The 13,263-nt window shown below is 41.1% G+C and overlaps 1 protein-coding gene across 4 annotated transcripts in view; it reads left to right on the forward strand.

Moving 5' to 3' along the window:
- Nucleotides 1-13,263, forward strand: part of ZNF131 (zinc finger protein 131) — a 40,786-nt gene that overhangs the window by 5,991 nt on the left and 21,532 nt on the right. For 2 of the 4 annotated variants that reach the window (XM_073343864.2, XM_073343867.2), the window contains exons 2-4: nt 8,075-8,213; nt 9,221-9,322; nt 9,887-10,031. In XM_073343864.2, the coding sequence (XP_073199965.1) occupies nt 8,090-8,213; nt 9,221-9,322; nt 9,887-10,031 (371 nt within the window). In that variant the 5' untranslated portion in view covers nt 8,075-8,089. Of the gene's footprint in view, nt 1-5,144; nt 5,299-8,074; nt 8,214-9,220; nt 9,323-9,886; nt 10,032-13,263 lie in introns of all 4 variants that reach the window. The other 2 variants (XM_073343866.2, XM_073343868.2) reach the window with 2 other exon arrangements.

A 13,263-nucleotide genomic window follows, 5' to 3' on the forward strand; every position in this document is an offset into this window, starting at 1 on the left:
TGGCAAATCTAAAATGGCAACCCCTCCTGTTGGTTCAGCAACTACGTGGTAAAGGAATCCATCAGCTATCGCATCTAGGAGAATCTGAGCCCTATTATTGTTACTAGCACTTGTCCTCCAGTCTATATCTGGGAAGTTAAAGTCTCCCATGATCACACAATTCCCATTAGTATTTACTTCATTAAAAACATTTAAAGAGGTCTCCATCCATATCCAAATCAGATCTCAGTGGTCTATAGAACACCCCAAGCACTGTCCCAGGGAAGGCTCTAGTAGCTTTCTTCCCCAATGTGATTTTTGCCCAGACAGACTCTTACCCATTCCATCACTTCTTATTTCTTTACAGTCTACCTCATCATTGATATACAATGCTACTCCGCCACCTTTGCCTTTATTTCTCTTTCCTAAACAGCACCTTCAATACCTTCCTTCAATACCTGTTCTCCTGTCATGACGACTATTCCACCATGTTTCTGTTATCCGTATAATATCTGGTTTCACTTCCTGCATCAATAGCTCTAGTTCCTCCATTTTGTTACCCAGGCTCCTCGCACTGGTGTACAAACATCTTAATTTTTGCTGTTTGGCTTCGCTCACATTCTTTACCTGATTAGGCACAGACATTCTAATGCCAGTATCACCTATTAGACTGGTATCTACACTACCCTTCCTCCTGATGTCCATTCTCCTACCCACGGCTGTATCCCTTCTTACTTGGTTTTCTTCTCTCTTGATGTTAAAATCCGGCGTGGAGATTACCTAGACATCTCCCAACCATCTCTCCCAAATTCCAAGTTTAAAGCTCTCTTAATCAGTTGTGCCAGTCTCCATCCTAGAAGTCTATTTCCCTCCCTACTCAGGTGAAGTCCATCCCAAGAGAACAGTCCTCTGTCCATGAATTCCTCCCAGTGGCCATACATCCCAAAGCCCTCCTTATAGCATCACGGCCTGAGCCATCTGTTGATCATCATAATCTTGTCACACCTTTGTTGCAGTTCTCTGGGAACAGGCAGAATCCCACAAGAGATCACTTGAACCTCGATTTCCTTAAGCGTCTTCCCCAGCCTGGCATAATCTCCCTTGAGACGTTCCAGCGAGAATCTAGCCATATCATTTGTTCCCACATTAAGGACAATCAGTCGATTCTTTCCCGGTCCCGTTAGGATCCTCTTCAGCCTCGGGCCCACATCCCGTATCTTAGCACCCAGCAGACAGCACACCCTTCTGTTCTCTGGATCAGCTCTGGTTACAGGCCTGTCTGTTCTTCTCAGTAAGGAGTCCCTAGTCATGTAGACCTGCCTTTTCCTGGTGATGGTGCGATTCTCTGCTCTATCCCCTGTTCCCTCTGGCTGCAAGTCCTCTCGATTCCTATTTTCCCTTGCAATCCTCTGCAACCCATCCTGTATCCTCCTGGGGCTCATATTTGGTGTTATCTCCATTGCCTCTTCCCCTCTTCCTATAGGACTAGCTGCTCTCTTCTTCCTTGCCCTCTCACCTTCAGTGACCCCTGCTGTGCCCCTTCTTCATTTTCCAACTCCTCAAACCTATTCCTGAACTCTTTCTCCTTCACTAGCTCGTCTTTTCCTTTGCCTGGTTCTCTTAGTCACATGCTTCCACTTTCCTCACCCAGCAGTCTCCCTTCAGAGCTCTTTGGTCCTGCTTCCATCTGCAAGTCTGAGCTTTTCCCTTCAGCCTTTCATGTCTTTGCTCCATCATCTGCTCGAACCCCCTTCTAAACTCAACCAGAGTTTCCACCTCCATTTCCAATCCTCGGATCTTTTCTTCTATCAGCTCTATCAGGCGGCACTTCATGCAGACGAAACACTTTTCAGGTCCCCCCTCCAGGATCATGTACATGCCACAGCTTCCACATCCAGTCATCTTCATTGTGTCTTCCACTGCTTGGGTCACTACCACTGCTGCCTCTGTGTCTGTCATAGCCTTCTCACCTAAGTCCTGTTAGTCTGGGAAACACAGACCAAACCAAAACACTACCACCCACAGCAAAACAAACCCCCAACGAGCACCAAAACGCTGCCAGACCACCACACACTCCCTTCACTCGCCTGTCTGTTCCTCTGCCTGGTTTTCCTCGTTTTCCCCCCCAAAACTCCCCAACAGAACTCCCACTCAAATTCCCCCGTTTACAGCTCTGTTTGCTGGGTCCTGTGCCGCTGCATTTGTTCCCATCACTGCATTTTTTTCAGTTTGTAAATCTCTGCCGACCTGCAACTATAAAGATAAAAAAAAATCCAAATGAGTTATAATAGTGATCTGATTCCATATGAGGAAAAGAACGTTGTCATTACTGTCCACTCAGGCCAAACATAAGACATTACTCTTGTGTTCTCTGGAAGTAGTAAAATATGCACAGAAGTAAGGGAGCAATGGTGTTAAAAAGGGGTTATATTACCTGTTATCTGAGTACAGCAAAGGGACCATTTCTTATTCACTTATCAAGCTGTCAGCTTCCTCCTCCAATTGACCCATGATGCCAACCTATATTGCCCACTTGCTAAATTTTCAAACAAGAATCGCTGTGCTTTCTCCGATGCTGCCCCTTACACTTGAAAGAGCTTCCCAGATCCATGTGCAAAGTTACTCCATTGTCCTTCAAAACCCTCCTTAAGTCTCTCCTTTTCCATGATGCCTGTGGGTGTGAGACCCGTCTATCATGCTGACCAATATTGTTTCCTTCTGTTTCCCCATCTGTCTGCATCCATCTTTTGGCTCTTCTTTTAAACTTAGATTGAATTCTTTGGAGCAGGAATTGTCTGTTCTGTTTGTACTGTACCTAGCACAATGAGGTCCTGATCCATGACTAGGGTTTCTAGTAGTAGTAGTAAATAATAATAATAATAATAATTAATAATAAAAGTGTTTATAAATTTACAACAGCACATATATATTTGACTATAAGTATTTACTTACGTTATTCTGAGGTGGATTTGAACTACCAGTTACTACAAAAGATCTTCAGTCCTACTACTTTGTGGTGAGATTTGATCAGATCATACAAGTTAAGCAGTAGGTACTTGTTTGGGAGACTTCCTAGGAAAACTTGGGTGGGGAAACAGAGTAGCTGATACTCTGAGTAGTTGATACTCTGAGTATCAACTACAACTCAGAGTAGTAGAGGAGTCCGTACACAACAACGTGCTTTGGAGTCAGTACTCAACACCATGCAGCTTTGTTGAGGAGATACTGCGCTGCTGGAGAGGCTTCTGGAGGTGATAGAGAAGAGTCATTAAAGATTCCATCATGTGTTTTGTAGCAGGAAGCACTGATATGCACCGTATATCAAATAGGCTAATTTAAATCTTTATTAGCTGCATATGTAGTGCAATGTATAAGGCCCAAGGAGACTCCTGGTAGTTTGACCTGCAAACTTCAAAGCCTTGTAGCGGCAGCCTCACTAATTGGAACTAATTTCAATTTCTGAGATAACAGAGAGAGTAAGGTGTAATCCCTGTGTAATATACACTGCTGCATTTTAATAAACAGTGAGAGGGAATCTTAAGCACTTGAGTCATAGAATTAGAGATGCAACTGCAGCTGGCAGGAAGACAGAGAGCTGCACCCTAAAACAGGGGTGGGCAATTTTTTGGCCTGAGGGCCACATCGGGGTGTGAAACTGTATGGAGGGCCAGGTAGGGAAGGCTGTGCCTCCCCAAACAGCCTGGCCCCTGCCCCCATCCACCTCCTCCCACTTCCTGCCCCCGACTGTCCCCCTCAGAACCCCTGACACATCCAACCCCCCGGGACCCCACCCCCTATGCAACCGCTCCCTGTCCCGTGACTGCCCTCTGGAACCCCTTGCCCCTTATCCAACACGCCCCAGCTCCCTGCTCCCTTACCATGCCACTCAGAGTGGCAGGAGCTCACAGCCACGCCGCCCGTGCTGCCCAGCAGTGCGGCGGGCCAGAGCGCGGGCGGCATGGCTACGGCAGAAGGGGGACAGCGGGGGAGGGGCCGGGGGCTAGCCTCCCCGACTGGGAGCTCAAGAGCCGGGCAGGACTGTCCTGCGGGCTGGATATGGCCCGCAGGCCGTAGTTTGCCCACCTCTGCCCTAGAATAATCTCCATTTACTACATAGACACCCCAAGCTGTATAGAAATAGGATATTTTTAGCACCATTACTTAGTTTTTATAGGTTCTCCATTGTCTCCTTTGAGTCTGGAAAATATTTGTGTCACAAAAACCACTGTCACAATTGGCACTAGTTGGCACCCTTACTGGCAGTGTCAGCAGTTTGTAAGGATTGAAGGGGCATGGAGAATGGACTAATCTCTTACTCTGAGAAGTAGTCTGCCTGATGTGAGGGGTAGCTTTCACTCCCACTATGCTTACTGGACATGTTCTTTGGATAAATCAATGGCTTTTGACTTCCAGGACTATCAACCTGACACCTCTCACATAAACTAAATTCACACTTTTTTCTTTTTTGTAATGTATGAGCTGAGTTTTGCTGATTATCTGTACTTCCTTTCACAGGAGTGGGGACAAAGAGCATAATTTTAGTTTTAGCTTTAGCTAGCATTTTAGTTGTATATTCCCACCCCTCTACCTTGGAAAAATGAATGATAATTTCACCCTGTCAGTTAATTCCATTTCTGTTAGACTATGATCTAACAAGAAAAACTGCTGTTTGGAGAATAAATATGGTATCTTTGGTGTCCTGCCAAAATTTCAGCTTTGATCATTAATTTTGTCTACCTCAATTCAGTGTTTTCCCCTATTGGTACACTGAATACTTCATTTCGTATTCCAAAGTTTTGTTGTTTTGCTGTGTGCTTGATATAGTGTCACTGTGCTTCAACTCGGAGGTAGCATTTCACTGGTATCATTTGGCATTTGGGATCTTTCAGGATAAAGGTCACTCTTATTAGTTTATCTAAATCTTTTCAGGATTCTGTCTGCTATGTTTTTGAGTTTACCTGTGAGACACACAATGATTTATGAAAGCCACAACAGACACATTGTTAATGAGGATTAGGAATAATCCAAGTCTTTTTTCCAAAATAATTTCAAAACATTGTATTACTTTATGATAAGTTAACGCTTGCTATCAAATGCATTTCAACCCATGGAAATAAATCCTTCATAAGGTGTGAGTGTGATCACCTGGCTTATGTAATTCACAGGAATTGGGGCACTCCTGACAACTCTGAGAACTAGTAATGGAAGTATGGAGTTTACTTGTCAGACTGATTCTTAACCGTTGAGGCTTGTACTGTTACTCCATGGATGAGGAAAATGCAGCAATGAGGAAAAGTTTGGAAAAAGGAATTTCTGGAGGTTAAACTGCTTTTGAATATATGGAAGTTATAAGAGCTGGGATTTGGGGGGGTTTTCCTTTGATTTTATATTAGCAGAATCCTTAGGGAATTTTACCTGTAATTCCAAGTTGCCTGTCTATTTATTATGTATCTTAGTTTCTACTTCTTATAGTAGACATAGTGATGGCAAACAGAAATAGATTTCTTTAGGCAAGCATTTTTATTTTTTCTGTTTGGTGAGTTGGACATATTCTAAATAGGGCATTTTCCTTAAACAAACATACAAACAAACAAACAAACAACAACCCAAGGAGGGATCTGTTCTATGGAGAAATAGGATAGCAACAGCTTTCCACCAACTTGGCATCTGTAAAATCTAATCCTATGCCTAGAGACAAAATGTCTCCTTATCATAACAATAGAGTTTTTTCCCCAGGCTTCCACTCCACCTTTTTATTTCCACCCCACACCAATCCAAGACACAAGCATGTTAAATACTTCCTTACCTCCAACAGCCACATATGAGGTCTTGTCTACGCTTGAAAAGCTACAGCACTTCAGTGTAGACACTACCTGTGTCAATGGGAGGGGTTCTCCTGTTGCAATAGTTCTCAAACTGGGGGTCATGACCCCTCAGGGGGTCACAAGGTTATTACATAGGGGATCACGATCTGTCAGCGCCCAACCCCGCTTTGCCTCCAGCATTTATAATAGTGCTAAATATTTTAAATATATATTTTATTTATAATAAATATAAATATAGGGTGGGGGTCACACTCAGAGACTTGCTGTGTGAAAGAGCTCACTAATACAAAAGTTTGAGAACCACTACAACAGGTAATCTGCCTCACCTAGAGGCATTAGCTAGGTCAATAGGAAAAAATTTCCGTTGACCTAGTGCTGTCTACAAGGGGGGTTAGGTTGGCTTAACTCTGTAACTTGGGTATAAATTTTTTGCACCCCTAAGATGTGTAGCTGAGCTGACTCTATCTTCTTAGTGTAGACCTGAGAGTTAGCAAGCTTGGTAATGTCAGATGGATAGTAGTGGATAGGTTCAAGGGATCGGCTCATGTTCAAAGGAGGAGGCTCTCTGATTCTGGTTGAGGAAAACCAGGCAGTTAGATTAATTATGAAGACTTTGTTCTAATCTTTCATGGAACTCCGTGGATTTCCACTTCGTGCACCCACACCATACGCTTCTGTTACTGCAGCCACCATGATAATGCAGCTGGCAATGCATCTCTAATTTAATGTAAGATACTCTCTCTTCTGTTGTTCTCCCACGTGCTATTCCTCCACGTACTTAGTACCTAAGTACAGATTAATCACTAACTATAGATATGAAATTTCATGAAGGAAACATCTTTGATGTGACTATTGCCTGGCACCCTACCGCAAGCAGGAGAAAAGGTATAAAGATACATTCAACCCTTTCTTTGTCGTCTTTGTCTGGAACCAATTGTTCTTTGAGCTAAATTAAGTTCACTCAAAAGACATTAAGCTCTTGCATTGTTCAGATTTACTTCCAAAGAAAGTTTGGGTCTGCAGCAGAGGGCTTTCTTTTCGACATCCTTCAGTAGTGGGAGTCTTCTTCTGAACTCCATTTTATACAGTTCCACAACTCAGAAAAGCCCTAGGTTAGGTGCAAAGTCTTATTCCAAATTTCTTCGCTGCTGTACCCCCACAGAATACTTCTGCTTAAATAGAGCCTTAAGGGACTTAAGAAGGAGAGTCTCCTGTCAGATTCACCTGGTTGAATTGAGCACAAGGATTTTATACTTCTAACATATGAAGAGCTCCTATTGACCTCTGTGTGAGAGCCACACCTGTAGGGGGAATAGAACATCAGAGATGGGTACTGCCATGCAGATCTGAACTTAGGCAAAATTCTTCTTTATTTGAGTGAAATGCTTGCAGTTGTAATTATCTGGACTGTCTCTCCAAAGGTATTAACGCATACCCAGCAGATTAACATCCGTTGTCCATGTTTTAGGGTAGATTTTTCGTGATTTTTTCTGGTGGTAATCTCTTAAAGTCAAAAACTTTCACAGCCCTCTTCCACTTACTATAAAAGTTTCAGATAAGCCTGTATGATTTATTTGTGTGTGTGTGTTTTGAGAGGTTGACAGTGACTAGTCGATCCTGAAGGGAAAGGTTGTGCGGGAACTAGGGGAATGAGATTTTCTTTGCTTTAGATAGTAACAAAATTTTCACTCCTTTGCAACTCCCCTGAACTCATAGGTGAAGAAACACTTCCTTGGTGGATACCTACTTCCTTCATTCCTCTACCTTCTTTAAACATCTTCTCTTCACTGAATAGAAAATTAACTTAATCTGTGAGAGTATTGAAGAGCCATTCTGTCATCAAATGGGTTAGCAGCGTTCCTCAAAGTAACCGTATCAAGATGCTGATATTATCTTGCCAAATTTTTGTTGAAATTGCAATAATTAGTTATGTTTCCACCATTTCTGATTGCTTTGAGGGAGGCAAAATTCTTTCCAATTTATAGAATAAAGAAGTAGGCTTGCAAAAATTTTAGTCTCTGTCTATAATAAAGCCATGTTTCTTTTTTGTTTTACTCTAGCACCTCCTGTTAGCTAAATTGAGGTACACCTATTGTTGATCTAATTTAGTATAGTTATTAACAATCACATTACTCTATTTCATGGCCCTTTTTTAAACGCTGAATTTAATTAAAGCATTATGCTAATTAGTTAATTTTTTTGTATGGCGTACTGAAGATGTTAAACGTTGAGTACTGCAGTATTCTTACTTCATTAATAATCTTTTGTAGACTAGTCCATTCACTATGGAAGCTGAAGAAACGATGGAATGCATTCAAGAATTCCCAGAACATTATAAAGTTATTTTGGACAGACTGAATGAACAGCGTGAGCAGGATCAATTTACAGACATCACTCTGATTGTAGATGGTACGTACTGTCATACCAAATTAGCTGATACACAGATGCTTTGGAATTCTTCATTTTGATTGCCATAGGTCAGACAACTGAAAATAAAGAATCAATGTATTTTATTCTCAATCTGGGCAGAACACAAACTAATGTCTTCCAGTTTTATATAGAAGTACTACAAATTCCAAGAAGACTTTCATCCTGAATGATGTAGAAGATGGAACCTTTCCCTAATTTTCAGTTGTTATGCTGAAATAGTCAGCAACATTAAATAATAGTGGTGTTTGTTTACTAGTGTTCACAGCAAAACAGAAATTCAAAATTGAATTTCTTAATGCTTTGTTTAAACCAGCCTAGGCAAGAAGACTTACGCTCACCATCAGCAGATGTGGACAGAACGGGGGAAATAGCAAAGCTCTTGTGACCTCATTTCCCATCTTAAAAAGGACGGTCTGCTTAAACTCAGTTCTTTTCCTGTCCCTACCAGGTGGAGATAATTCTCTGTTACCAAAGAACTAAGACTTCTTTGTTTTGTTTTTCTACCATCTTTCTTTTGGTGAATTCCCTGCCTATAGCCCAGTCCTTTTCTATTAGGATTAGGGCTTTATAGTGAAGTATTCAGTTTAGGGTTTTTTCCTTGTCTCCCCCCCCCCAACACACACACACCCCTTTTTCACTCACCTGAGCACTCTGAAGGGAGGAGGCTGCCTAGCTTTGGTGTGTTTGGACTCTTAGTTACCAAGCAAAAATGGTCCCACATGTAAACAGTCCTTTGGTTTTGATGTATCCTAATACTCATCATTCATACCTACATATTCTGGTAATTGGAACCAGAAGTGAAGGCCCAGGAAAATGTCTGTCTGCAGTAGCATGCTATGCAACAAAGGGCAGGCTCAGATTGCACTCTGCTACAATGTCTTCATGTACTGAATTCTATAGCTTCCTTTATTCTGAACCCATTAGCATCTAGCATGAGCAAGTGTATGTTGACTTAAAACATTTGATTTTTATCTCTTTCCTTTTAGGTCACCATTTCAAAGCTCATAAGGCTGTCCTTGCTGCCTGCAGCCAGTTCTTCTACAAATTCTTCCAAGATTTCACTCAGGAGCCGTTGGTAGAGATAGAAGGTAACCTGTTGATATGACTTGTATGACCAAAATACTTATATTTCTGTAATGTTAGTGATACAGATTGATATGCGGGCTTTAGTGGTACTAATCTCCTTGTCAAGACCTAGCTCCATGGTGGTTGTGAGGTAGCTAATGCCACCAGAAGGCAGCTTCTTTCAAAGATAACATCTGAAGGAACAATTTTGAGTAGAGGCTTTTTTCAGTGGCAGTAGAAACACGATGGAGACTGCTGTCTCTCTAAACTTCAGTACTAGCCACTTTAGCAGAAGGGGACTAGCAGCCTTTCCAGTGATAAAGATGATATGTTTTATATTATGGGACACATAGTTCTACTATTAAAACATGGCACAAACCTGAAGAAGCTGCATGCAGCAGTAGACTTTCTAAAGCCTATGAGAACATCTCATGAAGGTGATCTGCAAAAGCCAATAAGCAGGACATTGTGAACAAAAATCTAAATGGTAAAAGATTTGTAAGCAAAATTTACTACTTATACTTGTAAAATGTAACAACTAAAATCTGAAGAACTGCAAAAAAAAATGTATATTTTCTTCTAAACAGGTGTAAGTAATATGGCATTTCGACACTTAATTGAGTTCACCTACACAGCAAAATTAATGGTCCAAGGTGAAGAAGAAGCAAATGATGTTTGGAAAGCAGCTGAGTATCTACAGATGTTAGAAGCCATTAAAGCACTTGAAATCAGGTAAGCATGCAGATTTTTCATTCATCTTCTAGAAACATGGAATACATTATCTGAGGAAGATTCTTGCCAGGCTTGGTTGTCAATATTGTGCGGAGCTGTTTCTTCTCCTCCTGGAACCTGAGTAGAAGCTGTAGAGTCCTCATCCACTTCTTCTTCCCAAAGTCTGTAATCTCCTCCAATGAGGGTGGGATGGAAACCATAAAGGGTAAAATTGAGCCTCAAACTCTGTGTGCTGGAACTTTGTGTCAGGGGACATGGCTTGCAAGCCTGAGCAGATGTGAGAAAAACAGAGCACAACCCTTGGGTGCCTTTCCCTTCTCACTGCTCTCGGGAGGACCTTCTCTGCCTTCCCATTCTTTGAGTACTGCTGTAATCTTCCCTTTAGCTATGCAGTTTCTCTCTCCTTATGAGAAGGAAGCCCATGACAGCCACCCCTACTTCCCATTCTGGAATTCACACAGGAGTTTCTGCAAGCTTGAGGAACATGAAGGGAAGCTGCTGTTTCCTTCCTATCCCCTCAAAAGGGCCTTTTCCTCACCAGATAACATGTTCCTTAACATTCAGCATAGTGGAGAGCAGACATAGGCCTATAGTACTTACAGTAGTAGTATAGACTTACTGTATTACTTTGCTTTATTTAAAAAAAAAAAAAAAAAAAGCTTCGTGACACTGCAGACTAGAAGCAGGGTTTTCAATATCAATATTTATTTTAAAATATTTGCCCTATGCTTAAACTTTGCTGCCAATAAATATAGGGGAAAAGTATGGTCTTGTGGTAGTAGCAGGGACTGGAATCAAGACTGCACAACTTCATTCTTGGATTGAAAAGACATGATGAGGATAAAAATACACATTTAAAAAAAGGGCAAAAAAGTTACTTATTGCAAATAGCTGCCGAGTTTATTCACACTGAAAAAAGTATAAAGCTAATATGATTACAGTAAAACCTCAGAGTTATGAACACCACAGTTGTGAACTGACCAGTCAACTGCACACCTCATTTGGAACCAGAAGTATGCAATCAGGCAGCAGCAGAGACCAAAAAAAAAAAAAGCAAATACAGTACAGTACTGTGTTAAGCGTAAACTAATAAAGGGAAAGTAGCATTTTTGTTCTGCATAGTAAAGCTTCAATGCTGTATTAAGTCAATGGTCAGTTGTAAACTTTTGAAAGAACAACCAGAACATTCTGTTCAGTTACAAACATTTCAGAGTTATGAACAACCTCCATTCCCAAGATGTTTGTCACTCTGAGGTTCTACTGTATTTACAGTTCCTTTACTTATTACAATTCTCTCAGCTTGGAAAATGGAGAGAGTACAGTTTTATTTAAGGCCAGTTTCAGGATCTAAGGCACTAATGTAATGTTACAATAATTTGGGTTGCTAAAGTTGCAAGGAAATAACTATTTGCTTTAAAAAACAAAAAACTTGTTTAGTAGTTTTTCGAAATATTTTAATTAATCTTGGATTTAGTTTCTCCAAAAATAAGCTTTTTACAACATTTTGGAGCTAAATTTAACTGGACAGTGTCCATTTAGTTTAGCTGTTTACCCATCTCTAAACAAGATGTTGAGGCAAAAAGTATATAATGCTACTAAAGCAGGGCAGAATTTTTCAGACGAAATTTTTTTTCGCTGAAAAATATAGATAAGGGATCGATTTAAAAAGTTTTGAAAAATCATATACATTTTGGCAAATTGTTCCAGCTAAAATAAAAAAAAAATTGGGACTGTTGAAACAAACCATTTCAACATCAAAAAGGAACATTTTGATTTTTCAGGCTACATTCACAAGGGGATTTAGGCCTATTGATGGAAGTGACATTGTACTCCTTATGCCATATATTCATTGGAGCAGGGATGGAACATGGATATTCCCCCTCCTCCCAGGTGAATGCCCTAACCACAGGGCTGTTGGTTATAAGGACACCACCACCATCTCCTCCTCTGTTTTTTGAATTCCTTTGCATTTTATTAAAAAGGCCCAAAACAAAATGTTTCTGACTTCCAATTCAATGAAAATTCTGAAAACATTTTGGTTTTCATTCAACCTGAACTGATTTTTTTTTCTGAATTTTCAGAATTGCCAAAAATCCATTATTCGCACAGTTCTAAATGTTACTATGAGCTAAACTCCTTTGGCTCAAATGGGAGGGGATTGTGGAGAGGGGATGCACAGTGAGTTCCTTACCTCACAGATCTGCTAGAACCTGCATTTATTGAACTTCAAGTCATACTAAGAAGCTCCTATTTTCTCAGGCATTTCTAAGATATTGTTTTCAATTTTATATGGATTTTATTAGTTAAATGTTATATCAAATGAAGTGCATTTAGATTCTCAAATGAAATACGCTATATAAATGCATCATATTATGGTTTATGCCCTCATTAACGTTTTATATAAAGGGGGAAGGGATAGATTGGCCTTCGCTCTTCACTACTCTGTAAGAGAGCTGGATACTCTTCCTTATCCTGGCTTCTTACTCGCAGGCTGGGCTGCCAGGAACTAGGATTGTGGTAAGGAAGTACCACTTTCTCTCCACCATGCCAGCACTTACCCTATGTTATCCTTCTGTGGACTTGGAACCAGGACATAACCCCTCTCCTCCCGCTGCAACCAAAATAGTTGAATCGGTATGCAACTGAGTGTGGACCAATCCTAGACACACACAAATCTCACCCAGTTCCTATTTGGAGAACTAAAGTCCTTGAGCTGGCCCTTTGCAAGGGGTGAATTTCACATTTTGTGCTGGAAGGCTTCAGTGCTTCGGTATAGTACGATGGGTTTTGTACTACAGGCCTTGAAAACCAAATCCCACCACCACCATCTCCTGCTTGGTCCTTTTGGCTTCTCCACGTGTGTTCGTCTACAGCAGCCTGATGTTCCTGGGATCCAACACCTTTACTCATGGCCCCGGACTGAGCGGGGTGTAGTTTTCACAAACATCTTACCAGTTGCAGTGTTTTCTTCTCCTTTGGGACAGAATGCATGAAATACGCGCACAACAGTAGTTCTCGTTAAAAGATGACTTATTAAAATAGAGAGAAAAGTGGAATTACAGTGTTTGCTCAATATCTCTAGATTTACACTTCATATAACCTAAACTAGATAAGGCATTCTCAGCTCAGTTACAGAGGAGATGGACAATCTTTTATGTTTAAGACAGTTAAACACTCTGTCACTCTGACACTCTGTCAGAGACTCAACCCCACGTTGTCTCCAAAGACAGAC

Source organism: Lepidochelys kempii, chromosome 5 (genome assembly GCF_965140285.1).
Source record: "Lepidochelys kempii isolate rLepKem1 chromosome 5, rLepKem1.hap1, whole genome shotgun sequence".
Taxonomy (NCBI): Eukaryota; Metazoa; Chordata; order Testudines; family Cheloniidae; genus Lepidochelys; species Lepidochelys kempii.